The following is a 26,555-nucleotide window of genomic DNA, read 5'->3' on the forward strand; positions in this document are numbered from 1 at the left end:
GACCTATATATACTTTGTGGAGCTACATGACAAACTTTTACATGAAATTTTCTGTGGTTTCTTCTTTATTTCCCTGAATCAGATAGGGGTTTTCTTTCCTCGTTGTAATTATCTTTTCGAATAGGTAATAAAAACTCTCCGCGATCATTTAACAATTGCATTTATCAAGTAATTAGCCAAAAAATCCAAATTTTCATTTCAAATTCGAACTTAGCAAAATTTGATATCTGAACTAGAAGTGTAAACTCTCTATATCTTAATATAGTCACAAGAGCTATCTTAATGAACATTTCACGTAGTATGAAGTATGAACCTTGAGAAGCACACAATATAAAACCCTAAGCACATTAAACTTGAGAGAGGTTATCTTAAATGATTGATAAGTTCAATTTACAGGTGTTGCAGCTTTCTAGTATCAAGATTTACATGCAATTCAAAATTGTGGCAGTGCTTTAAATCAATCAATAAAAGCCTTTTCACTCACAATCTTTCTTCAGCAACTCACAGTTCATCATGAAAGCTCCCCTTTGGTGGATTAGGTTTGGGTTGCTTTTCCAGGAGATACCTTGTGACTAATGATGCATGTAATGCTGCTCCATATGGAAGCACATCTTCGTTAACGCTGTAGTAGGGTGAATGCCCTGATGCAAACCGTCCTTGAGTCTCATTCTTCATCCCAATGAAGAAGAAGTATCCTGGAATCACCTCCATATAAAATGAGAAATCTTCTGATCCCATCAGTGGTTGCATTTTTAATACGTTCTGGGTGCCCAGCATGTCCCCGGCAACTTTCCTGAAGTGCTCATGCAGATCTTTGTCATTTACAGTCACTGGGTAAAAGGGCTTCTCACCAACATGGAAGATGACAGTTGCATTGCACCTTTGCACGCTGGCTTGTTTTGTTATAACCTGTCACTTGCATTTTTAAGAGAATCAGCATTCAAGGTAGGGAGGAGTAGGACAAGAACTGTGACTATTTCAAAAGGGCATACTGACTGGAAAAGATAACGGGAATCTAAACAAATAGCATTCAACAAGTTTACCTCATCAATTCTTTCTTTAAGTTGGAAAAAGCTTTCTTTTGAGAATGCCCTGAAAGTGCCACCAATTGTGACTGAATCCGGGATAACATTGAATGCACCGCCTCCTTGGAATTTAGCAACTGTAACCACCTGCAAGTTTATGCGTTTTTTTGTTTAAAAGTTCAATTAAACAGTTAGGCAGCAACTAAGGTGCCACTCTGCAAAGGCTTGTCATGAACATATCTTCAATGTTATTGATAATTCACCAAAAGGACTGATCAAAGAATAAACAAAAAGGAATTCTTTCAATTATTTTTCACATTTGAAAGCAAATGTCAATTCTATATGGGATCTTACCTGAAAATAGAAATTTAGAAGCAAAAAAAGGAGGAAATTTTAAAAGATGAAGCTTTTGCAAAGGAAGTATTAAAATTGACAATTGAAATTCCAAAATTGATGCCATACATGCTACGAGATAGATTTGCTTCATTTTCTATGAAAAAAGAGTACAAAAACAATCTACTTTTTACATGGCATATATTCACTTGAGTGCACTTGGTAGATATAGGTACTGGTTGTGTCAATGGGAAGTAACCTAGCTAAGCAATATTTTTGTGAAACTAATAGCAGATGCTGAAAACGTGATGACACACATGGGGGAATCAAACTTTCCAATGGAATTTTTAAAGAATTTGCAGAAGACAAATACCAGATATCAAAACTATAAAGGAGGAATAAAATAGGTTCTGTGAGGACGCACTTTTTACTTGCATTCTGATTGGAAGGCTCTTCCCCCCACCCCCCCCCCCCCCCCCCCCCCAAAAAAAAAGAAAAAAAAAATCTTGTAGATGGAAATAAACCATTGTATGCCTCCGCATGCAAGCGTATTCGTGTGTGTGTGTGTGTGAGAGAGAGAGAGAGAGAGAGAGAGAGAGAGAGAGAGAGAGAGAGAGAACCTGTGAATCCAAGGGATCGGCTTCGCGTGAAACAAGATGTTGCAAACTAACAATTACATTGGAAGCTGCTAAGATTGGGTCAATTGTGTGCTGGGGAATGGCTGCATGACCTCCCTTTCCATTTATTACTGCCTCAAAGAAACCACACGCGGCTAAAATAGGGCCAGACCTGGAGGCCACTGCACCAATAGAGTAAGCAGAAGAAACATGCAGCCCAAAAATGGCATCAACATTCTTCAGTGCTCCATCATCTAACATTTTCTTTGCTCCCCCACCTCCCTCCTCAGCTGGTTGGAAAACAAGTACTACCGTTCCCTTTCAAGAACAGAAGAAATAATTATGAAAGCTTTAGTCTGGGGAAAACACAAATAGTGCAATACTGCTAAAGCAACATAAACAGTGATGTATGACAGCAGAATTTGACTCCTTGTATGGTGTCATTTTCACCATTTTGAAGTTATACTCAATTATGCACCTTTAGTACTACAATGGTTTACCATAGTAGAGTAGGGGACAGAAAGAGAAATGAAGAAACAAAAGCAATCCAATGTGCTATTTATGCCAAAGCCGGTTTCTATTATACTTTGCTAGTCTGCTTCAGAGTAAAAACCTGGAAATAGATAATTTTTATGAATGATTTCTAATATTCCATTTACAGTTATGAACATAAATCTGTTGGAACAAGTAAGAATTTAGCCTCTCAGAAGTAGTACTACTAAGATTTCAAAAGACATACACAAAGAGACCAAAAGGAGTAAGAATGGCAACCCAGTACATCAGCATGAATACTCTAGCAATCTAATACTTTTTACCATCTACATTGATGATGTGCGAGGCCAGGGTGAATGTTTTAAGCCATAGAAATTAAATAAAAAGGGGTAATTACCTTTTCCCCCATGAACTACCAAAAAATGCGCGATGCCCCCATGAACTACCAACTCGACCAAAATAGAGCATTCAACTACCAAAGACAACCCTTTTCCCCCCATCCGTCAGTCAAAGGGGTTAAAACAAACGGTCAACGGGTCACGTGACCGTCACACGCCGTTTTATCCTCATTTTCTTCCTCTTTCTCCCCCATGAACTACCACCGTCTTCCTCTTTCCCCCCATGAACTACCACTATCTTCCAACATGCCCCCATGTAAAACGGCACATGACCCGTTGACTGTTTCTTTTAACCCCTCTAACTGACGGAAGGGGGGAAAATGGTTGTCTTTGGTAGTTGAATACTCTATTTTGGTCGAGTTGGTAGTTCATGGGGGCATCGCGCATTTTTTGGTAGTTCATGGGGAAAAAGGTAATTACCCCAAATAAAAATCTACACAAAGATTTTCTTTCCCAGTGTCTTTATCAAGGTAGTTGATATGTTTTATCCTCAAATACAGAGGTCCAACTAGAAATTTAAACATGAGATCATTCGTAGCAATAAACTGCTGATAGTTATTCGTCATGAATAGGGATAATTTCCGAGGGATCTGAGGTAACATTTTCCAGTATAGGCAACCCCAATTATTAATCTGTAAGCACATTAGCCAATAAACAATTGGGGATAAGGACGCAAAATCCACATGAAGTGAAGTAAATGTGTGTATAATAACTACATGAATTAAACTGAGGCCAATTTACATGTTATGTAATACTGAAACAGTTTATAGTCACAATGTTTTGTAAATGAGACTACATTTTTCTATCTCAAACAACCATCTGAATGTACAATTGCTATTTATGCAATGCACAAAATCCATCTCAATACGACACTCAAAAACCATCTGCAGCTGACTGAACGCAAAAGATCAGTCATTAAGAAACATAGAGACAAATCAATCGTATAAAGAAAAAAGCCAAAAAAAAAAAAAAAAAAAAAAAAAAAAGGTGAATATTGAAAAAAGTATAAGTAAATTCATATGCAAGTTACTAAAGCAATGAACCTGTAACTCGTGGCGATGCTCTTGAAGAATCTTTGCAGCACCAAGAACCATGGCAACATGGGCGTCATGCCCACATGCATGCATCTTCCCAGGAACTTTGCTCTTGTGCTCCCACTCTACACTCTCCTATAACAACGAAAATCCCATTATTTTCCAAAAAATTCCACTCTAACTTCAATTCATCAAAGCAATCAGGAATTCGCAATTTCTACCTCTAGACAGGTCCATTACAATTTCCAGGACCATTAAGCATATTGCACATATATCACCAAAAAGTAGTATGATCTTTCACATCATAATTCCATTAAAAAAAAAAAAAACACAGAAAGTCAAACACAAGAAGCCCATCTACAACCAAAGAATCCCAAAATTGAAACAAACCTCCATAGCAAGAGCATCCATATCCGCTCGGATTGCAACAAAAGGCGGTGAACCGGTCCCAATATAGCCGACAACACCTGTTTCAGCAAACGGGTACTTGTAGGAGACGCCCATCTGGTCAAGCTCGGCTCTGATAAGCTTACTGGTCTCAAATTCCACGAACGCAAGTTCTGGGTTTTCATGAATCTTCCTCCTAATACCCACCATCCAATCAAAAAGCTCCGGTTTTTTCGCAAAGTCAAGGAAGCTCACAGGGATTTGAGCCAACTCTTCCGGGCTCAGAGAAAGCCTTGAAGAAAAAATGGACAGGGGCAGAATCGCATGGAGAACGAAAATCAAACATACCCATTTGGAAAAACCCATTAATTCTGCAAGGAAAGTTTGGGACTTGAGATTGAATTGGAAGAAAAGGAGAAGGTTTGGTCAATGAGTTTGGTGGGAGTGAAGCAAAGGAGCAGAGGTTGTTGTTTTGGTTTTGTGGGAGGGTGGACGGGCGTGGCAAGTATTAAGCAGAAAAGTGAAAAAATCTGAAGAAGGTGACCTCATCATGAGAGGTGAGAGAACAATGTCAGAATGTTATGGGAGATTGGGAGCAGTGGAACCATTAATTGTGGAGGTCAAGATAGTTCTCATGACAATAAAAGAAGCAAGCAACATAGGGTTGGAAAACATAACCCTTGAATGTGTCCTGTTAACTATATAATTCAAACCATCACCCTACAAAATTGCAGCCTCTTCGGAATGCACTTATGGCTAGGTTGGTTTGCGAATATTTTATTGAAAAAAATAATAGTTATTATAGAGAAAGAAAGATAATGGAATGGAATGATTATTCTTATTTCTTAATTTGGTGACAACTGCCAACACATATATTTTAATTTGAATCAAATTAAAATTATTACAAAAAATGAAGAAGAAGAAAACGTGAACTGGTGGGTGGCTAGGCCGCCCCCGACCATGCTTAGGGTTTGCCACAGCCACCCCCAAATGCACCGGTGGTGGTCACACCACCCATGAAACGTCTTAGGGGTTACCACGAGGAGTTCTGAGGGTGGTGCAACCATCCCTGGCTCTATCTGTGGCTGACCTGTCATCCCAATAGATATCACATACGTTCTTTTTTTATTATTATCTGGGAGAAAATAAAAAATAATTGAATGGTTTTTTATGGAAAATGTAATATATGCATTTTCGGAAGGGAATAGTAATTCCAATTGGAATAACTATTTTAATGAATAGACCCCTACCAAATTAAGGAAGGGTCTATTCCATAAACTAAACGAGGTCTTACTATTGTTATAATTGTTATTAGGGATGTAAATAAATCAATCTGTTCGACAACTTGCTTGATATCTGCTCGGTTTAGCCCGATCCGAGTTCGAGCTCAATATTGTAGAAACTTGCTCGTTACTGTTGAAACCTGCTCGATTAGTAAGTGATACATACTTGACTCACTCGACAAAACTCGATATGGGCTCACGAACTCAGCTCGTTTAAAGTTCTACCGGATCGCTCGCTTGGCTCGTTAGTCCGACTCTTTAGCTCGTTCATATCTCTTATATATTACTAAAAATGAGTTATATAAATTTAAACACGTATATTAGTAATTAAGTAATTTATGTGTGTGTATTAGTTAACATACTAACTAGTTAGTTCATAAACTAACATATTATCAAATTTATTAACATATACTAAGTAAATGTAATTAACTATATCTTACTCGATATTTTTTTGAATATATATATACTTTGATAATAGTATTTAGTATGTTAAACTAACATATTAAGTTATTAATAGTTAGTATGGAAGTTGTTTACAAACTTGGGCTTGAATTCCACTTTGGTCACACATTGAAAAATTTAATAGTCTACCTCGAACTCTAGTTGAGCCGAACTTGTCGAGTAACCCGACTCGGCTCGAATGTCATTCTCAACGAATTCGAGCTCGCCCGAATTTTAAACGAGTTGAGCTTAAACACACATTTTATAGCTCAGCTCAAATTCGAGCTCGACTATTTAAGCTCGACTCATAAATGAGCCAGCCTTGAAATCTTAAAACTCGACTCGGCTCGGCTCGATTACATCCCTAATTGCTATTAATAGGACTTTTGTGTGTTTTGGTTGGAATTTTGCTAATTTCATTTCGGATATTAACTTGATTTTATCTTTATTTTAAAGTTGAAATGATTTGAAACTTTATTGATGTGCTAATTTCAGAGCACATGGTTTAGTTGAGTGAGTCACTTGTCATATTGTATTTGTTCTTCCATTTTGATCAAGAGTGTAGAACACCACCTTAAACCGTTCTTCCTTATCATCCTACAACAGTTTAAGCTATAATTTGTTAAACAGTGATGGTAGTGGCATTAAGCTTTTACAAGTTTTTTTTACAAACCGTTCATAATTAGTAAAATGATTGAAAAAATAATAATTTTGACTTGTTAATTTAATTAGTTAGTAATTGACCGGTAAACAACTCTCTATCATTTCATTAATTAATATGATATTTTTTATTTCATCTGAAATAGAGATAAATCATGCATGGCTAATGGTATAAATAATGTCATGTGATAATGAGAGGATCTTTGTTCGTACGGAAGAGAATAATAATAAAAATTATAGTATCTTAAGCATTTTTTCATATGTTAACACTTAAAATAATGCAAATATTGGCAAATTATTATTATCATAAATATAAAAAAGCTCCTTTAATTACTAATCATTTTTAATAAAGCTCCACAAAGTGACCGTGGTGACAATTCAATACATCAAACTATTATTTTGTAAAAAAAATATCACTATTTTGTCATTCTTTCTAAAATACTTATATTTTCTTAAAAACAAAAATAAAATAAAATAAATTGATTTAAAAAACTAAGCAAACAAAGTTGAAAAAGTGGCCTTTTTTATTCTAGTTTTTTTAATTATTATTATTATTTTTTTTTTGTTTCTTAAAAAATAAAAATATTTTAAAAAGAATGACAGAAAAATGACATCTTTTTACTAAAAATTGTAGTTTTATATTTTTATTTTTTTTAAAGGGATAGATTGGCAAATTCTATCACCTATTATTTATACCGTTTGTCTCGTCACATATTAAAAGTGGAATAGATAACCCCATATGTAATATTTTTTTCTTTTATTTTCTAAACTTTGAAAAACTTCAAAAAAAAAAAAAAAAAAAATTCGTTCATTTTCCTTTTTCAATACTTGAACGGGTATCGTATCTCATTTGCGTTGTGACGTTATACCAATGCCTGAATAAGCAAGTTATCTATAATAGATAAATTTGATTATTATGATTTTTTTTTTTTAAATATTTAACAAAGTAATTGTTTTAGTGTTTTTTCTTATCATGTGAATAGTAAATAGGCTTTTTGCCTATTCATTATTCACATTAAAAAAAGTTGTTTTATTATTTTATCTCTCTTCCTCTTTCTTTCACACAAAATAATATTTAAAGAAAATAGAGAATAGAATAGATAATCTGTTGAAGTGTGTATAGAAAAATGAGTAGCTAAAATATAAAATTTTACTTTTTCAATAGCTATTTTGGCTACTCCTACTAAAGATGCTTTTTCTCAGTGTAAAATGTTTTTGTTGGAAAATCTTGTGGGGCGTTTGGCTCATGGAAAAAATCAACAAACTTTTTTTTATTTTTTTATTTTCATTTAATCATATTAACCTATAAATATCAACTTTCATTCACAATATAAAAATATTAATATAAAACAACTAAAAGATATCAACATAAAATTATGTTTAATTAAAATATACACATTGAATAACAATGATCATATATTTTCATATAATATGTAGAGCTGCAAGGAAAAGAAAGAGACGGCAAATATGAGCTTCGGAGGAAAATTGTGTGTGAGAACAAAAGGTTTTTTTAAGGTTAAATTGAGAATCAGTGCAATTATTTGCTCATATTGTTTGCAATTTAGGCATGCTATTGCGTGAGGCTCTTGCGGGGCTTAGTCTGGGATAGATAGCCCTCTTAAAGGCCCTCGCACAATTGCCTATTGGTGTTGTGGGAGAGCGGCAGAAAATGATTTACACATATGAGAAACGTAAACCATTTTACACATCATAAATGTTATTTTTCTTGGTCAACTGAAAATATTTTCAGGTTGACCAATATTTTACGCCGTGCAAAATACTTAAAAATAATTAAAAGCTTCTCAAAAACGTTTTACGTCGGAACAAATGGGCATGAGTAAAAGTGGAAATGACACTTATATATATATATATATTTTTTAAAATCTATGTAGAAAATTGACCTAAAAAAATCATTCATTCACCCCTTTTAATGCTTGAATTTGAATGGGTATTTCTTTTACCTCACCACATACTGCTAATGCTCCTATATATATATATATATATATATATATTTTTCCCATTTTAAGCGTTGTAAGAAATTGACCTAATAAAATTATTTTTTACCCATTTCAATGCTTGAATGGGTATTCCATTTACCTCACCACATAATGATAATTAAAAGAAAAAAAGACCCTTACCTTTTCAAAAAGGTTATTGAACAATTGTTTTAGGTCAATTTTTGACAAAGATTAAAAAATGAAATATATATATATATATATATATATATATATATTATGTGTTTTACACATCTCAGTTTAGCAGACTGATCGAAAAAGAAATTGCATTAGAATGTAGGAAAACCTTTGTCTATATTTATTATGTTTTATTAAATTTTAAACAAACTAAATTAATCATTTAACTGAAAAATTAAGATAAATTTATGATAAATCTCCGAGCAAATGCACATTTTGTGACAATTCCTTCTTTTTTTTAAAAAAAAATAACTTCTTAAGTTTATCGTGGATATAAAATGGGTCATTTCGTGTGTTTTTCATCCAATCAAGCAACGTCTATTAGTGCAACATCAGCATTTTTGCGACATCAAATAAAAAATTATAATTTTTTTAATAAATAAAGATCTCAAAAAAAGAAAGACCTAAGAAATTGCTTTATTGGACGAAATACACATGAAATGACTCATTTCAAATCCACTACAAACCAAAGAAGTAAAGAAAAAAAAAAACCTTTCAAGGTTTGAGAAATTACGTGACAGATGGCCAAGCAAATATGGGAAAAGCTGCTGACATAAAATGATTAAAATAAATTGGAATGCGACGGCAGACAAAAATCAAAAGAAGATGGGAATGAGAATAATAATGGATCAGGATCGTCTGCAATTATTTGTTCGAATTTGAGAGAATTCGGGCAGGTAATTGTGAAATATCACTCATGAGACCCATCTGATCAGATAAGTGGTTAAACAACCCAATTTTTATTTAGTCAAGTAGCCGGGTCCCATAAATAGTCTTTCACAATCACCTATCCGAATTTAAGATCGTAGACGATCCTAATCCGGGAATAATAGCGAGAGACCATGATGGGCAAATGCTAGGATACATGTGAAATAAAGCTGTACATTGATGACACATCTATTGCTGCTCAGGATTTGGGGGCTTGAAAGCTTGTGGAGTTTGTCAAGACCTGGGGTTCCAAAATATAACGTTGGATGGAGATGTGCTGGAAGCATATGTTTTTGCGAAAATAATGATTTCGTTGGAGTATGTAACAAGTATAATCCTGTTAGGTGTTTTAGGGCGGATTTAGAGAGAAAAAGTGGATTCAACGTAGTAGTAATGGAATTGAAAGATAATCGGAAATACAGTGATAGAGCAATTTCGAGATTGCTATCCCTCCAAAGAGTAATTGATTAATTCTCAAGATACCTTCCTAATGTGATAGAGGGGCCTTATATGGTGGCCTTAGACCACTCCCAACAGATCATCTAAATTTTAATCTATTTTATATAACCAAAACCCACTCTTTGCTAGTTTAGCTAACTACATTTAAAACTACTCTCCATCAGATTATCTAAATTTATATCAATTTTATTAAAATAATCATTTTTAATATATTTTTATTATTTTTGTTAAAACCTCATTCCCACTCTTCTCCACAAACCCACAAGAAATGGCTTTTTAAGCACTGTTCCACGATCCTGAAGTCCTTCACCTCAACCATAATTCACCACACCATAATCAACTCACCGGATCAAAATCAATATCAACTCACCTGAAAATCAAAATAAAAAACCCACCGGAAATCAAAATCAAAATCAAACGTCCATTTGGGAATTGAAGGCTATGCCCTTGCTGGGTCGTACGGTCGCCACCATCGAACGGTGGATACGAGCTCCTACAGGTACTATTCGGACCCGATGTCGCCGAATTGGGGCGTCAAGGAAAATTTCAGGCCATACGGGATGCCGGCGAAACCGGTTGGCTATGGAGCTAAGTAAATTCTTTTATAAATCCCAATCTTCATGCTACCCTCCGTTTGATGGATCCGGCAAAAGTTGCTTCAACGAAGGTGATGGAGAGGTAGAGGCCGGCGTCGGTAGGGAAAGGAAAAGGAAAAAAAGAAAAAGGAGAAAGAAGAGAATCAGAGAATGAGAGAGAGACGGGTAGAATTTTAAGCATAAAATATTCATACATTTGTGAACAGTGCAACGCCACTTCACAGATGCAACCTAAATCTATTTTGGAGTTGCTTTAGAGAATCTAATGGAGCAACATTTTAAGGGTTTTGTTACCTATTCTAGCTAAGAGTGAGTTTTACATCACTTGCTGGGAATGCTCTTACAAAAGAAAGGACTAAAACACATAAATTAAGCCTTTAAACGACACCTAGAATGCATAAAACGCACATCCATTCTTTTTCTCCAAACGCGCCGTTTGCTTACCCAGGTGGAAGCCAGCTGCATCACACTTAGTTTCCTACCCAGCTCCTTCCGCCGTGTCACACTCGACCGAACTCGCCTAGCTTATCTAATCCTTCTAGATTACTCTTCAGTTTCTTCAGTTTCCTGCCACTCATTTCTTCCCCAAAACTCCAAGCTTTTCCCTTTATAGGTTCAGTCATGACACAGTAGGTACGGACAATTAATTGAAGATACAAAAGTTATTCTTAATACTTAAAAGCTTTCAGTAATGGAGAATGGGGCATGTAAACATGCAAGCCAATGAAGCGGTACATAGACTTGCAAATGAGGCTATTCATCGGTCGTTGGAACAAGTTTGGATAGATAATTTTTATGTTTTTTTTGCGAAATTGTGTTTGTCGAGGAACATATTCCTCAATTTATTTAATTAACAAATCTTCGAGACTTCAAAAAAAATAAAATAAAAATGGTTTGAGGATATAAGAGCATCTCCAGCAGGCTAGTAAAATGTTCCAAATAGTTAAATTTGACTATTATCAAGTTTTTTTTCTAAATTCAGCGGAAGAAGCAAATTAGTTATTTTCGTTGCAAAATGAATAGCCTATTTACTGTTTATTCTATAACTAATAAAATATTATAAAAACATCAAGTAAAACAATATGATATTCACTCGTATTTCTCTCCCTCCCACTTTTCATTGCATTTTGGAACTTCTTTACATTTCGAACTTATTGTATGTTTCATATTTTCTTTTTTGAGATATTTCCATTTGGTTTCATTTTTTTGTTGCTTTCTAAATTGCATTATTGTAACTATATACTATTGTTTTTAGTTGCTTTGTTTTTTTTTTTTTTTGGAATTGTTGTTGTTGTTGTTTTTTTTTTAAAAAAAATTATCAATTGCTTTGTTTTTTTGTTGCATTTGCTTTCATAAATTGTGTAATTTTGCTAAAATACTGAACTAGTGAAACATTCGTATAGTGTAGTTCAAAGGAGTGTAAATTCAATATTTTATATTTTATTGGGTGTTAGCAAAAATATAATATTTAAATGTAAAGAGATAGTATAAAAAATAATAATTAAAGCAAAAAATTATTTTCAAAAATTATTTTGGTTATTATCCTTGAGTGGGCTCTAAAACCTTAGAGCATTTGTAGTGAAGTTGTCAAACAGATGAAATCATCAAAATCAGATGATTTTGCTCAAAATCTCGTCTCCAACGAGCTCTCTACTTCTACAATAGATTTGCGGATTGTCAGAAACCCTCGTCCGATGAGACGAGGGCAAAACCGATCGTCACATAATATTTTGCAATTTTTTTAATTCCAAATCGATATTCTCTCTCCTCTTCCTATTCATCGTCGTCTCGGTTGCGACGACGTTGCCAGGGTCAGATCCTTTGATTCGACAGGTCGTGGACGACGCAGATGGCCGGTTGGGTGTGGAGCACCAGTGTGGCGAGCTGTTCAAGCGAAGGTACGGCGAACCACGGTGTGACTGACCCAGTTCTTGAACTTCACCCCATTGGCATTACCAGCATGGCTTCAATCTTGCCTACCGAAGATCTTCCTACTGATTTTGCTAATCCGGCCGATCTACCGAAGGTTTGATAATTTGGCCAATCTACGGTTTTATTTTTTTTTATTTCTTTTTTATAAAATTAATAAAAAATTAATATTTATTTAAAGTATAAAATATTTAAAAAATTTGATATTTAAAGTTTTTATATAGTAAATAGTTAAAATAACAAAAATGATATATATATATATATTTTTTTTTTTGTCAAAATTTGCTGAAATTTTGACGACTTAGGATACCCACGCTTCGCAGACCAATTAGTGGGGCGCCACGCGGACAGCCGCTGACTCCGCAACGACGTGAAGAAAAGGCAAAGCAGCTTCCACCCCCATCTCCAACACGCCTAAGAAAACCAAAAAAAACCAATCTCCCTCTCCCTCCCTCCCTCCCTCCCTCTCTCTCAGTCACACCCATATAGATTCACAGATCCAATCCAAGACCTTAATCTATCAATTCGATTCTTCTCTCGCCGATCTCTAACCTCAATTTCACAGGTCCGTACATATCTAATTAGATTATATATAAAAATCATTGTCTTAATCTTTCTAATTCTCCTCTGAAATACTATTTTGTTAAGTATCTTGGAAGATCGGTTTTTAAATCAGGATTTCATTTTTAATTTTGTTTTTATTGAATGGTGCAGAAGATCGAGGGGTTTTAATCGGTTAGAATCGACCATGTTTACGCGGCTCTTCGGAAAACCTAAACAGGAAACCAATGCTCTAGCCACGCTAGACAAATTAAACGAGGTATGATTACGATCACCGATTTATTTTGTTATTTGATTTATTTGTGTATTGCTAGTTTTGAACGTTCGTATTGATCTTTGCGTTTTCTATTTCGGAATTCGAATTATGGCTTACTGTTGCAAGATAGGTATTTATCGATGAGAATAGTCCAGGGATAGAAAAACATCTATGTAAAACATTATATGCTTTGATTTTACGGCCATAGAAATTGAATTGCTTGTTTGGAAGGTATGCTTCCTGTGTAAATGTTAGAGTCATAGTTGTTGAGGCGGAAACCAGAGCTATGGTTAACTTGTTAAGTAGGCAATTAGCAGTATCAATTTTCACAAGAGAATCCCAATATATTTAGAGCTCAATAACAAATGTTAAATTGAATTCGTAAGTTGCATATATGGAATTTGTAAAATTTTAGTGCTTTTAAGGAGTCTTTTTTAGTATTCAAAGTATGTGATAAATTATACAAGTTTCAAAATAAAAGCCGTTGTTGTGAAGGGGCTATTAAATTGAATTCTTTGAAATGTGCTGATTTATAGATAAAGCAGAAAACTTTATGGTGGCGTGTTATTTCATCAATTCTTTGGACGGTTTACTAATTGGCACTTTTCAATGCTATTCTTCTTCTTATTGTATTCAATTATTTATTTTGAATAACGTTGATCACTAATTTGCTTGAACTCTTTACTCCCTGAATTTTATAGACACTTGAAATGCTAGAGAAAAAGGAGAAAGTACTTATAAAAAAGGCTTCTGCAGAGGTTGAAAGGGCCAAGGAGTTTACCAGATCAAAGAACAAAAGGGGTATGGTCGGATAGCACATTCATATTTTATCTGGAGAACTGTAACTTTTCTATTGTTGAATTTTTTCTTGAATTAGTGTGTGAGTAATCCAGTTAAATTTGCAGCAATAGAAGTTGCAGTTATATGCTTTTTTAGTGTAATTAGTGATGAATTATCTTTCTCAATGATATAACTAGAATCTCTATTGCATTACTACCTTGCCATATAGGCTAGGTACACTAAAGCTACATGTTTCAGGCAAGACATTCCTGTTGGTTTTGTTATCTAGATCCTATTTTTGTTGTATAAGGAAGTTTGATTTAGAATAAAAAATGCATAAAGAACAAGTTTCTTTAGCTTGAAATCCAATTCTTGAGGAACTTCACATCGAGGGTCTACAATATTTTAAAGACAGAAATTTCCTACAAATTGGATTGTAGAAACTCTTACAATTCAACCTCTAAAAAAAGTGACATGTGTCCTGTAGCATGTGGGAAGCACATATTTTTTTAATAGCATGTGCTTATCTTATATGCTTTTTTAATAGCATTAATAAGAAAGCACGTGCTTCTCACATGAATGCTTAAAGCACATATCACTTTTTAAAGGCTGGGTTGTAGGAACTCCTACATCCCAGTTTGTCGGAAATTTTTGTCCATATTTTAATGGTCACTTTTGCTGTTTACAAAAACTGTTTTGCTTATGAATTTGTACACATTGGATGTCGCCCTTTGATGCTAGGCGTTCCCCAAATGTGAAAGTCTTTGATCTACCGATGTTTTCTTTTATTCTTTTCTTTTCTTTTTTTAAGAAAAAAACTTTATGGAGCATAAAATTCTATGAAGTGAGACTCTCTTATTTAAGTTTACGGTTCTTTTAGTTTGTCTGATTTCTGAATCTTAATAAGAAAAGCCTCTTGATATCATCCAAGTTAGATACTATCAACACAGGCTATGGTTGAACTTTATTACTTTGGCTTTTGAACCAGAAGATGTTTCACAGCATTATTCACAAATTCACATTGTTAAATGGTGGTATTCTAACTTGTCCTGTGGTCATGTAGCGGCTATTCAATGTTTGAAGAGGAAGAGGTTATATGAACAGCAAATAGAGCAGCTTGGAAATTTCCAGTTGCGTATCCATGATCAGGTGTGCTTGTTGGTTTATTATATCTACTAGTTTTTGACATTATGAAAGATGAGGGAGGGAGGAAGGGGTGAGTGTTCTATATTGTGTGTGCTCTATGGGATGACTCTAAAATTTTTGGTATATAAATGTTGCAGATGATAATGTTAGAAGGCGCAAAAGCAACTACTGAGACTGTAGATGCATTGAGAACTGGAGCTTCTGCAATGAAGGCAATGCAAAAAGCAACGTATGTAGTACTTCAGAATTCAGGGTCTACTCTGCATTGGTCCATTAGTTTCTTTTTTAACTTGCTATCTGTTTATACAATTCTGGACTGCTTCCTCAACCCTGGCACTGCTTGGCTTTGTGGTCTGATATGCAATTTGCATTTTATCTCAGAAGCTGACTTCATAGATTTTATCTCAAATGTCAATGGAAGTTTGCTTTCCCGTTCATGCTTCAACAAAACTTTCTTAAACGATTATTATTGGAATTATTTCTAGTTATTCCTATGGAGTTCACTTGATTAGGACATGCAACCCCATTGGAGAAATTAGATCTTCCTAATATATTCTAAGAATACTGTGTCCAACCTGATTCATCTAAATAAATAACTATATGTGCTGCTTATAAAAATTTGGTGTGGTAATCAAAGTAGTGCTGTGGCTGATATAATTGCAATCATCATCTTGTTTAACAGGAATATTGATGATGTGGACAAGACCATGGATGAGATCAATGAGCAGACTGAAAACATGAAACAGATCCAGGAAGCATTGTCAGCTCCAATTGGTGCAGCAGCCGATTTTGATGAGGTTATTGTTCTCTTGATGCCTTTTCATTTACTCTTAGGTCCTATTCAGTTGCCAACAAAAGAAAGACATTTTCTTCTCTCATTGAATTACCTATTAATTGAGCCTTGCGAAGCTCTGCTGGAGAATCTAAATGTTTTTCTCATTGCAGGATGAATTGGAAGCTGAACTTGAAGAGCTGGAAGGTGCTGAGCTGGAAGAACAGCTTCTTCAGCCTGCAACAACTGCTCCTGCAGCTCCAGTGCAGGTCGCAGCAGGCCCGCAACGTCGCCCTGCTCCGAAGCGTACAGCTGAGGAAGATGAACTGGCTGCACTACAGGCTGAGATGGCACTTTAAGCAGGTCCCTTTTCTCTGTTGTGATATGATTTATCCATTTTATCAATGCATCTTTGAATTTTCTTATAAGACGATATATCATCTGCAGCTTATTCCATAGTGCATGTAATTTGCAGTTGATGGATATTCGAGTTGTGCATTCTAGTCTGGATCCATGAGGCGTTGAGTGGTCTTTTTTGTTTTTGTTTTTACTTCAAGTAGAACTAATTTAGGGCCAATTTTTTTTAAAAACAATTGAAACAAATTACATTTTATGCGGTTAAAATATTTTGCTCTATTGGCTTCTGATAATGATTTTGTTGGTCAGACTTTTGCAGGTATTGTTTGGGTATAATTATGGGAGGCTATGTAAAGAATTGGCCTTATTGTTTGATGGAGATTTCTGCCCCTTCAGGCTTCATGTATTCTGTTTTCTTTGTCGAAGCATTGGTAAACGGACAATGTGTATATAAAGGTGGCATTAAATCAAACAAGTCGCCATTCAAACTTGAAATCTGCTCTTTCGAGCTTCCAAACAACTCTTATTTTTTGGTTTCTTTTTTATTTTTTATTTTTATGTGCTGTGGGCCTGTGAGGCCTTGTTTGATAGCTTAATGATTCTCCCATGTAATATATCCAAGTGAATCTCAAATCATCTTGGAGCCAAATACAGTGAAATGAAGAAAGTACCACCTTGTTGCTGTCTGCAATGGACTTGCCTGAATTAACGCTAGCTATAATTAATTCAAGGGAAAACTACATTTACTCCCTGAGACGTGCCATACATCTTCTCTCGGTCTTTTTTTTTTCAATTTTTCACTTTTCAAAATCACTATTGGATTTGTGAGGTTTTTACGCAAATTTTATACATGGGTCTTACAGATTCAATGGTAATTTTGAAAAGTGGGAGAATAGAAGAATCATGAGGGGAGGAAAAATTCATTTCTCTAAAGAGAATATTTGTCAGAATATTTCTCATAAATGTTCCAATTTTTGCAATGTTCCCCTTCAAATTATCATTGGGTTTGCAATGATACTTTTTCTTGATTCAAAATGATAAAATAAAAATATGCGATGTATTTTTGTTATTTTGGGTCGTGAAAGGGGGACATTGCAATTTCAATGGTAGATTGGGGAGGGGGAAACATTGCAAAATTTGAAACATTAGGGGAGACATTGCAATAAAGATGATAATTAGAAAGGGTAAATGTAATTAACCCTTAATTGAATGTGTTTTTTTTTTTTTTTTTTTTTTTTTTTTTTGTAGCGATTGTGCATGATGATGGAAAGCTATAAATAATGCTGTAAGATTGGTTTATTAGCGTTTGCATATGCATTTCAATCTGTCGATCCATCACAGGTATTCACTTGTAGAGACGGCAAATAAGATTTTGACGAACACCAACTCTGAAGGATGGAATTTGTTGAACGTGAATGAATTATGAATTTAGCATGTACTAATGTTTTTCCTGGACAGAAAAGAAAAGAAATTCAGTCTGCCATACTCGTGGCAGTGAGGGAGGAAAACAAAAGAAAGGTAATGAAAATCTTGGTGGAAAATGCAATTTAGCTTTATCTATCACATCTCATTGGTGAGGACAGCTAGAAAATAAGGCCAAAAAAAAGAAAAGAAAAAGTCTGCATACCATATTTCTTCTTGATTGGACAATTAAAGTTTTCCTCAAAATCTTCAAAGTATATTGAAAATGGATTTAAATCCCCTTAAATTTTCTAAACATTTGAAAATTTTAAATTGTTAAATCCTAACCATGCTTTACATCTAACGATTCACAATGTGCCAACTGTCCACATGAAATAAATATTATCAACAAAAAGTGGTATCAATAAATACTTTAACATTTATTTCATGTGGACAATTGGCACATTGTGAACCGTTAGATGTAAAGCATGAATACGATTTTAAGTCTATATTAAAAATGTACATGAGAATCACATATTTTACATCTAACGATTCACAATGTGCCAAATGTCCACACGAAATAATTACTATCAACAAAAAGTGGTATCAATAAATACTTTAACATTTATTTCATGTGGACAATTGGCACATTGTGAACCGTTAGATGTAAAGCATGAATACGATTTTAAGTCTATATTAAAAATGTACATGAGAATCACATATTTTACATCTAACGATTCACAATGTGCCAACTGTCCACACGAAATAATTACTATCAACAAAAAGTGGTATCAATAAATACTTTAACATTTATTTCATGTGGACAATTGGCACATTGTGAACCGTTAGATGTAAAGCATGAATACGATTTTAAGTCTATATTAAAAATGTACGTGAGAATCACATATTTTAAGACTCCATTTAATAGTTTGAATTAATTTTTTTTTTTTTACAATTCAAATTGAAAGGAAACCGTCATTCATGATTTGGATTACTATCAGGTCGTTACTGCAAATCAAATTGGTTTTCTTTTTTACTTTTTCCCCTTTTTTGGCCTCCGGGTGAGGGAGGGGGGCAAGGAAAATGGTGCCAATTTTGGTCCTGTCTTTCCGTTCTGTCAAATTTGGTGGCCTTTAAAAATTGAAAATTGACAGTTGCTAATGCCGTCATATCAAAATGGTAACCACGTTGTTGGTTAAGGGTGGGGGCTTAGCATTATGATTGACCACAAAGTAAAGAAAAAAAATAAAAAAAAATCATAAAGAAAAGGATCCTAAAGAACTGTCAGGAAAGTGCTAAGGATGAATGGTGGGAGGTTTAAACCTCCATGTACCATAAGTTATGTTGCGTAGAGAGGGAGATATGCTCCTCTGTTCAAGGCCCCCGTGCGCACCTATAGGCAGTCCGATTGAGATCGGGTGCAATAAGGCTATCCATTACTCAAACATGTATCCGGACAGCCTGAACGGATGCCCGGTTCAAGCTGTCCGAACTTACATTCAAGAAAAGACCCGAGTACCTCTCTCTTTACAATCTGTCTATAGGGAAGGATAGGTAAAAAAGAATGTTCATATTGGAAAGAATAGGGGTTTACATAAATGGGAACACAAACAAGAAACAGAACATTTCAAGCATGAGACTGACATCTCTCTCTCTCTCTCTCTTGAAGAGGTCAGTGAATCAATGAATGATGTAGGTCAGTACGAGAGCAAGCAGCATCAGCACATAGGCAACTCCTTGGTCAATGGCTACCCCTGCAAAAGTAACATATATAACTCAGCCCCATTATCAGACTGCCTTGCAAACCCAAGAAACATTCCTTAAAAAAAAAATTTCCTGTTTTTGTGACAGAAAGAGAGAGAACACAGACCATCACTTGAAGGACCAAGCGCAGGCCCAGGCGCAAGGCTCTGGGCATGGATGGAAGGAACAACCAATGCCAAAACAAGCGCAAAAACAGCCACTACTGAATGCTGAACTCTCATCATCTCCATTGCAGTTGAAACCGAAACCCCTGTTTCGATTTCTTTGATTTTTGTTCCAATGAAAACTCCCTCCGCCTCCAATGGGGTTGAGGAAGCGTTTGGGATTATAAAGAGGAACAGATAGAGAGAGAGAGAGAGAGAAGGCAAAGCCTCAAGAGAATCTTCAGAAATTCGCAGGCCACTCTGGCTTATAATTGCTGCTAAGATAACGGCGATTTTAGACCCATATTTGGGCCGTTGATTTATGCCACGTGTACGGCCAATGGCTGGTGCATGTTCACAACTCCAGCTGTGTACAGAGAGGACCTCGTCCAATCAGCGTATATTCCTTCTACTTTTTTACCTCCGCCACATGCATAGATGATTTGAGTTGTGGAATATTCTCAATTATTTTTAATTTTATATGCTAGATTTTTAAAATTCAATTCGAATGCTATACATCCAAACACTTTTTTTTTTTAAGAATTTGATTACAAACTGATGTGTCATAATTTCATGAGATCTATCATTTTGGAAAGTGTGCCACAATCTTATACGATTGTGACACATCAGTTTAAAACCAAATTAGTGTTTGGATCTCTAGCATTTCTCAATTCAAAATTTCAAAGATGATTGAGCCGTTACTTTTGGACGGTGACCGTTGGCTTGGTCTCACAGTTCAGAAATCAGCAGGAAGGGGCCATTTTTTTTATATACTTTTCTTCAAGTCCACCTACATTTTGAAATTTGAGGCCCTTCAAATTTTCAAAGGATGATGAAGCCGATGATTTGGGCAGTGACGTTGGCTTCAGCCCCAGAATTCAGAACGGGGGCCCTAATGCCACCACCGTGACAAATTAGAAAATTTCTTTTCTAAGAAAATTTTTGTAAACCAGTCTATTAAATTAATTGACATTTATATTTAGAATACGTAATTTTCACATGCATTTTTTTTTTTAATATATATATATATATGTGTGTGTGTGTGTGATTTGTTAATCTTATCACTCAAAAGATAGATATCAGTTTGAGGAGTGATTGTTACACTTATGCTGCACAACTCCTGCACTCACACCAGACACAAGGAAGTGGAGCCCATTGTATAGGTCCCACTTCCTTGTGTCTGGTGTGAGTGCACAAGTTGTGCAGGTGAAGTGTAACGATCATTTTTAATAGATTGGTTTGGAATAAAACTTTGTCCTAATTGGACTGCTTGATATTTTCTTGCTGTCTATTAAAACCAAAGCAAAAATTGCAAAGGATATCTAATATAATCATAGATTTGACTACTTAGAATGGCAATGGAATTGACAAAAATGCAAGACCTATTATCATACTTAATACACAGAGTATGCCAGTCTTAAAAGAAATTGAGATATGAAGAAATTCTGCAATCAAGGTGCTAAGCGATCTTTTTAACTTTCTATTCTCATCCTACACAGAAGAATCGCATCAATGTAGAATGGTACTCATTTTCTTTATAAGGTTTAAGAGCACAGGGAATCTGCCATTGTTGGAAACAAGAGATTTCCCATTCAATCAAACATTTACAGGAATCAAACACTGTATCTTTCAATCAAGCGTCGACCCTATTTTTAGCCCAGAATTATGATTTCAGAAACCTTTAACCAATATAGCAGCGCTTAGGTAGGAAAGGGTGGGTCGAAGGCTGGATGTCAACTTGTACAAAATAGTTGCGTGAAATTACTTAAAAGAGAAATATAAGCCATTCGTCATTGCCTTAGGAGTTCAATTGGCTTCAAGCATCTAATCAACAGCTGAGCTGAGTGGAACTACTGATAACTCCAGATAGTCAAAATCATCAGTTATTCCAACCTGCATATAGATTTAAAGGCAAGACACCGAGAAAAGAGAGAAACCCATCAAACAAGGTTACCAGCCTCAAGCACATGGTCACAATCGCCATTGCTAATAAAAAAGTCATTGTCCCTTAAAAATATGGGTATATTCTCATTTCAGTCTAATGAATGAGGAGTGACAAGAAAAAAAGGTGTATGATGTATGTAGAGCTATACTGCTTTGCTTTGAGCTTGACATGCAGGATGCATTGATGCATTCAGAGAGCTATATGTTTCAGTTGGCTCAATATTTTTTCATATATGAGAAAAGCAAGTTCCAAGATGAATTATTGAATTTGGATGCACAAACCCTGTGGAGTATTTGGGGCAGAATGATAACTATAAGCTTATCGCATAAATTAACTATGTTCGAGTAAATATGTCCATATACGAGGAGCACCAGGATCCAACACCAAAGGGGCGATGGTGGGATTTATTTGTCTGCACCGTTTTCAAGTATATAGATATGCATAGTGGAGAGATCAGGTAATATACCTCCTTGTACATGTTTTCAAGCTGCTCTTTGGCCTCAGGAAAGTTGTTTGAACACCACTGCCGCACTGTGAAGATGTTATCTGAGGAGTTTTAGCCCACAGCAATTCAAAAGAAAGGTCATCATTAGAGTTCACCATCTATGGGAACCAAACGCTTCCCAGTAGGAAAAAAAAAACGGAACATATGAGTAGAAGGTAAACCTGTCCATCTGTTAGCTGCTGCATAGGCAACTTCAATCGCTTCCTCTGCCAATGTTTTTATTAAATTATCAGTATGTATAATATCAAGCATCAATCAGTTAATGTTAATTCCTAGATTTGACAAAGATGAAAATATACTATAAATTAAGCATCGCGTGAGAATATAAGCATTTCTTAACTCATTGCTTCGTAGGCAGCTGGATCATTATCTGCAAACTGTACCATCTCATCCTGAAAATGTACATGAATTTTAATCACAAACTTGGAAACAAAAAAAAAAAAAAAAACTCATGTTTCTCGATGCATTGCAAAAGAGCAGGGCAATCCAACCTTCAGCACATTATGCTTTTGCTCGATGGATTTTAGCTCAAATAATGCCTCCTTCCGTTCATCCTGGTAAAGCTTTCGAGTCAGATGTACAAAGACGTAACACTTTATCCTTAACCTTAATTAGAGAAGGGATGAAATGGACTTACAGATTCCTCCCTTCCCATCTTTAATGCATCACGCTGGTCAACTAGTTCTGCAAGCCTCTTCTTACTGCTTTGGAGATCAGATTCCAGTTTGTGACGCACACTCCTTAGCTGGTCAACAATATTGGCATAGTTAGATGAAGTTACATCCACATGTTTTACAATATTGAGGTTAACATGTACCCCAAGTGCCACACTAGCACCCGTGGATTACATGCGCCGCCACTCATTTTGGTTTAACACGAGTTCCTTGGATCTCCTATACATCCTCTCCCTCCTTTACTTCTCCATAATCAGAGCTCCCTTTTTGCCTATGAAGACTACCAAATCCGATATTCCTGAGAGCATTAATCACAAGGCACCTCCCTCGCTGGACATCAAAGTAGACCTCTTCAGTAACTTCGGTTCAATTGATCACAGTACAATCTTCCCTGTACTACTAAGTTTTCTTGTTATTGTAATAGGAGTTTTTCCAAGCATTGGACCCTTAGACTATCTCAAAAACTGCCGTTTTCAACAGCCCCCTTTTAGGCCAATGTGCCAAGAACCATTGGGGCGAGCCAATTATTCGGTTCATTCCCAATGTATTTTTTAATCCTTTTAAGGGTACTAATCTAACTGTACTGGGGTGATTGTTGGGGTCCCCCACCCCCTCCTTGTGTATTTGTTTTTCTATGTTTAATGCAATCTTGCTTAGAAAAAAAAAACGTAATACATTAAAACATCACCTGATTTCCAGCGCAGCTAGGAAGGCTCCAAAAGTACACCTAAGATTTCAAAAATATGAGTATGTAAAATGACGGGAGACATCAGCATGTGTAATATAATAATATATCTTTGACAGTTGTATAGAACAAATTAGTCTACAAACTTCAAGTGCATGCAAGATATCTCATGCAATCTACCACAACGCAGAGAAATGAAACTTCAGTTCAAAAACCATCTAAGAATAATTACTTACAGAAGTTCCTATCTTGTCTTTTAAAACAAGGTCATCATCCACTAAACTTTGGACGACATCTTTCACAGACTGAGAAATCACACCTTTCCTGGGGCCCGACTTCTCAAGCTCCTTAAGCTGAAATCATTTATAAAAAAAAAAGGGGGGGTACAAATGTGGCAATTTTCTCATCAGAACGGTACGCAACAAATCAATTTGAGTTATGAAAGCCTGTAAGAACACTGTAAGGGACTGAAGCAGGAAAGTAAGAAGATTGTCGAATAATCCAACAGAAAGTTCAAAATCAACCCAATAAAGACGAGCTTAGCTATATAAGTGACAAAGTATTGATGAGCCTAAAAAAGTCCGAAAGAAAAGGGACATCGTGTTTGATAAAATCGTTGAAATAGAAATGCTCTTCTTCTCGTACATGAAAATAATCCTCTAAAACAACATTAGGAGTAAATAAAAAATACCTCCAACCTTAACAGCACAGCATACTCACAAGGAAGAAGTCTTGAGACTCATAAAATATTTCAAGCATCTTCTCACGCTTCTCTTCCAACGAAAGACCCCGTTTCTTAGACTGTGCCACGAATCAAGAAGTGTCCATCAAATTTTCCATCATGGGTAGCGAACTCAAAAAGTTATAGTAACATATTGCAAAAAACAAAAACAAAGAACGGTAGAACCAACACAAACAATTGCAAATGACAAGATAAATATATATTAGTCCCGAAATGAGATATCATTTTCACAAACATTGAGGGGGCACTCTCTCATTGTCAGCTTGACCTCTTTTTTCCTTTTTTAATTTACGTCAAATCTAATTTTAATTTTACTTTCCAAAAAAAGCACAGTTATTGAAACGCCGAATAGATGTATCATAGTCATACAAGTAACAACATGGTTTGTTGGTGATTTCCTCAGCAATCAAACAGAGCAAGAATCCTAGGGTTCATAAGTAAGTTACACAGACCATAATCTAATCGCATCGATTAATTAACTTCTGAACTTCATAGGAAAAGTCCACCACAAGCTCAAAAATTAAAATCTACACCAAATCATCCCCGCAAAGACCAAAATAAAAGAAAACAAAAATTCAAAGAGTAGCTTAGATAAACGACACAGATAGGATGTTCGCAATTAATTAGATCTATGAAACGGAGAGAGCATAATTAGGGTTTGGAGGGACTGATTGGTATACCATTTGAAAAGAACCGTTTTGCGAAGAAGACGACGAAGACTGACCAAAGCTCAGGGAGAAAAGAGTGTCGAAGAAGGCTCCAGAGGTTTGCGAAATGTGAAATGTAATCGTTCTGTTTAGGCGCGAAAGTTTTCTGTTTACGAAGTCATTGAAACGTCGTCGTATAGAGAACTGTTATTTATTGCCTTTTTTTTTTAAACACGGAGATTATTATGTCTCAATTTATAAATATGTTGTCCTGTTATTTAATTTTTTTAAATAATATATATATATATATAAAATTTATAGTAATTAGTTATAAATTAATCTAAAAAAGTAACACGAGTCCTTACAATAAAAATTTAATTTGAGCTATGGAATAGATTTTTTTATTTCACTCGAACTAAATTACATCTTAAATTGGTAGTTAGAATTGATGACCAAATCCAATTCATTAATATGCAACAAGTACCTCTGAAAATTTGAAGTGATACAATTAAAATTGTTTATTTCTAGGTATTACAATTCTTGAAAGTTAAACAAGAAAAGTTAAATATTCCATTTTTTTTTTTTTATAGATAAATATTCCATATTTTTGAAATTGTTCTATTAGAGCTAATCGTTTTGCCAACCTACAATCATAAATATGAATCAATCCAAATAATGTAGTGGATGAGTCTTAAGTGTGAATCAAGAAGATGTATGTGTAAAAATTTTAATTAAGTAATTAATATACACTATGATTTCTATGATCAGTTATTTATTTTTATTTTTTTTTGGATGAGGGAGAGTTTTTTATACTATCATTTGTTCCAGGCCTATATGTGCAAGAAATTATTATAATTTAATTCATTAAGGCTTTATTTGTTTCGGTATAAAATGTTCTCAGTATTTTTTCGATATTTGGTGTGACCGAAAATAATGGTTAAAACAAAAAACATTTTCTATTTGACCAGAATGCTCGTCGTCGCTATTTTTCATACGAGCCAAATGCCAATCGAAAAATGTTTTCAACTAAAATCCAAAAAATATTTTCTGTTGAAAAACATTTTACGTCGAAATAAACGAAGCCTAAATAATTAAAATCTCACACTTTACAATGAGTTGTCTCGCAACCAATAAGAAATTTGACTTTGAGAGAGGAGATTTACGTTAAATAATATAAGGACAAAGTTTTCTTTTAAATTGTGTTAAAAGAACTTTCTTCAATTCAGTCTATTAAATCACTATATGTTTTAAAAGTATATGATTTTCAAATACATTTTTAATAGGATTAACATATCACACGCATTTTAAAAATTATAGTCAGAATGCATGACGTGCTCGAGAACAAATGTTAATTTAATAGGATTCGGCTTGTATGCTGTAGTTAAAACTACAACATGTATGCTATAAAAAAAAAATTAAAGGGCTTAGATTTAACTAAATAATGGAAGGGATCAGATCTATTCTAGAATTTTCTTCAAGCTTTTTTCCATCCATCACTTATTCTCTTTCTTTTTCTCCTCTGTAAAACCTCTCTCTCTCTCTCTCTCTTCCATCAATATTTTCCTCACCAGTAAAGCCCAAAGAAAATGAAGCAAAAAAAGATTGGATTTTGCAAAAGAATCA

At 34.9% G+C, this 26,555-nt stretch overlaps 3 protein-coding genes across 4 annotated transcripts; 1 reads left to right on the forward strand and 2 right to left on the reverse strand.

Annotated features, from left to right (window-relative positions):
• Positions 1-339: 339 nt before the first annotated feature.
• On the reverse strand, positions 340-4,934 carry LOC133856492 (IAA-amino acid hydrolase ILR1-like 4). Its single transcript, XM_062291533.1, has 5 exons — positions 4,290-4,934; positions 3,909-4,034; positions 1,979-2,293; positions 1,044-1,172; positions 340-909 (listed from the first exon to the last, which is right to left on the reverse strand). Exons 1-5 carry the CDS (start codon positions 4,650-4,652, stop codon positions 502-504), a joined length of 1,341 nt encoding a protein of 446 aa, XP_062147517.1. The 5' UTR covers positions 4,653-4,934; the 3' UTR covers positions 340-501.
• Positions 4,935-12,954: 8,020 nt separating this feature from the next.
• LOC133857805 (vacuolar protein sorting-associated protein 32 homolog 2-like) lies at positions 12,955-17,112 on the forward strand. Of its 2 annotated transcripts, none has more exons than XM_062293154.1 (8): positions 12,955-13,119; positions 13,269-13,374; positions 14,073-14,172; positions 15,215-15,300; positions 15,435-15,526; positions 15,980-16,094; positions 16,243-16,432; positions 16,746-17,112. In XM_062293154.1, the coding sequence occupies exons 2-7, from the start codon at positions 13,303-13,305 to the stop codon at positions 16,426-16,428; spliced, it is 651 nt and encodes a 216-aa protein (XP_062149138.1). In that variant the 5' UTR covers positions 12,955-13,119; positions 13,269-13,302; the 3' UTR covers positions 16,429-16,432; positions 16,746-17,112. The 2 variants fall into 2 exon arrangements, with proteins under 2 accessions (XP_062149138.1, XP_062149136.1); XM_062293152.1 differs by having other exon boundaries at positions 12,956-13,119; positions 16,736-17,112.
• Positions 17,113-21,249: 4,137 nt separating this feature from the next.
• LOC133857862 (meiotic nuclear division protein 1 homolog) lies at positions 21,250-25,104 on the reverse strand. The gene is made up of 10 exons (XM_062293220.1): positions 24,966-25,104; positions 24,264-24,344; positions 23,780-23,896; positions 23,547-23,585; positions 22,822-22,929; positions 22,676-22,738; positions 22,525-22,576; positions 22,346-22,390; positions 22,146-22,225; positions 21,250-21,627 (listed from the first exon to the last, which is right to left on the reverse strand). Exons 1-10 carry the CDS (start codon positions 24,966-24,968, stop codon positions 21,559-21,561), a joined length of 657 nt encoding a protein of 218 aa, XP_062149204.1. The 5' UTR covers positions 24,969-25,104; the 3' UTR covers positions 21,250-21,558.
• Between the last annotated feature and the right edge of the window lie 1,451 nt (positions 25,105-26,555).

The sequence above is a fragment of the Alnus glutinosa genome, chromosome 14, assembly GCF_958979055.1.
Source record: "Alnus glutinosa chromosome 14, dhAlnGlut1.1, whole genome shotgun sequence".
NCBI lineage: Eukaryota > Viridiplantae > Streptophyta > Magnoliopsida > Fagales > Betulaceae > Alnus > Alnus glutinosa.

Coding starts and splice junctions, on each gene's coding strand:
- LOC133856492 (XM_062291533.1), bottom strand. CDS start 4,652: ATGGGTTTTTCCAAATGGGTATGTTTGATTTTCGTTCTCCATGCGATT. Junction 4,035..4,289: donor TGGATGCTCTTGCTATGGAG/GTTTGTTTCAAT, acceptor TCGTTGTTATAG/GAGAGTGTAGAGTGGGAGCA. Junction 1,173..1,978: donor CCGATCCCTTGGATTCACAG/GTTCTCTCTCTC, acceptor ATAAACTTGCAG/GTGGTTACAGTTGCTAAATT.
- LOC133857805 (XM_062293154.1), top strand. CDS start 13,303: ATGTTTACGCGGCTCTTCGGAAAACCTAAACAGGAAACCAATGCTCTA. Junction 13,375..14,072: donor CGCTAGACAAATTAAACGAG/GTATGATTACGA, acceptor TGAATTTTATAG/ACACTTGAAATGCTAGAGAA. Junction 14,173..15,214: donor CAGATCAAAGAACAAAAGGG/GTATGGTCGGAT, acceptor GTGGTCATGTAG/CGGCTATTCAATGTTTGAAG.
- LOC133857862 (XM_062293220.1), bottom strand. Junction 23,586..23,779: donor AAGACAAGATAGGAACTTCT/GTAAGTAATTAT, acceptor TTGAAATCTTAG/GTGTACTTTTGGAGCCTTCC. Junction 21,628..22,145: donor TTGAAAACATGTACAAGGAG/GTATATTACCTG, acceptor ATCTATATGCAG/GTTGGAATAACTGATGATTT.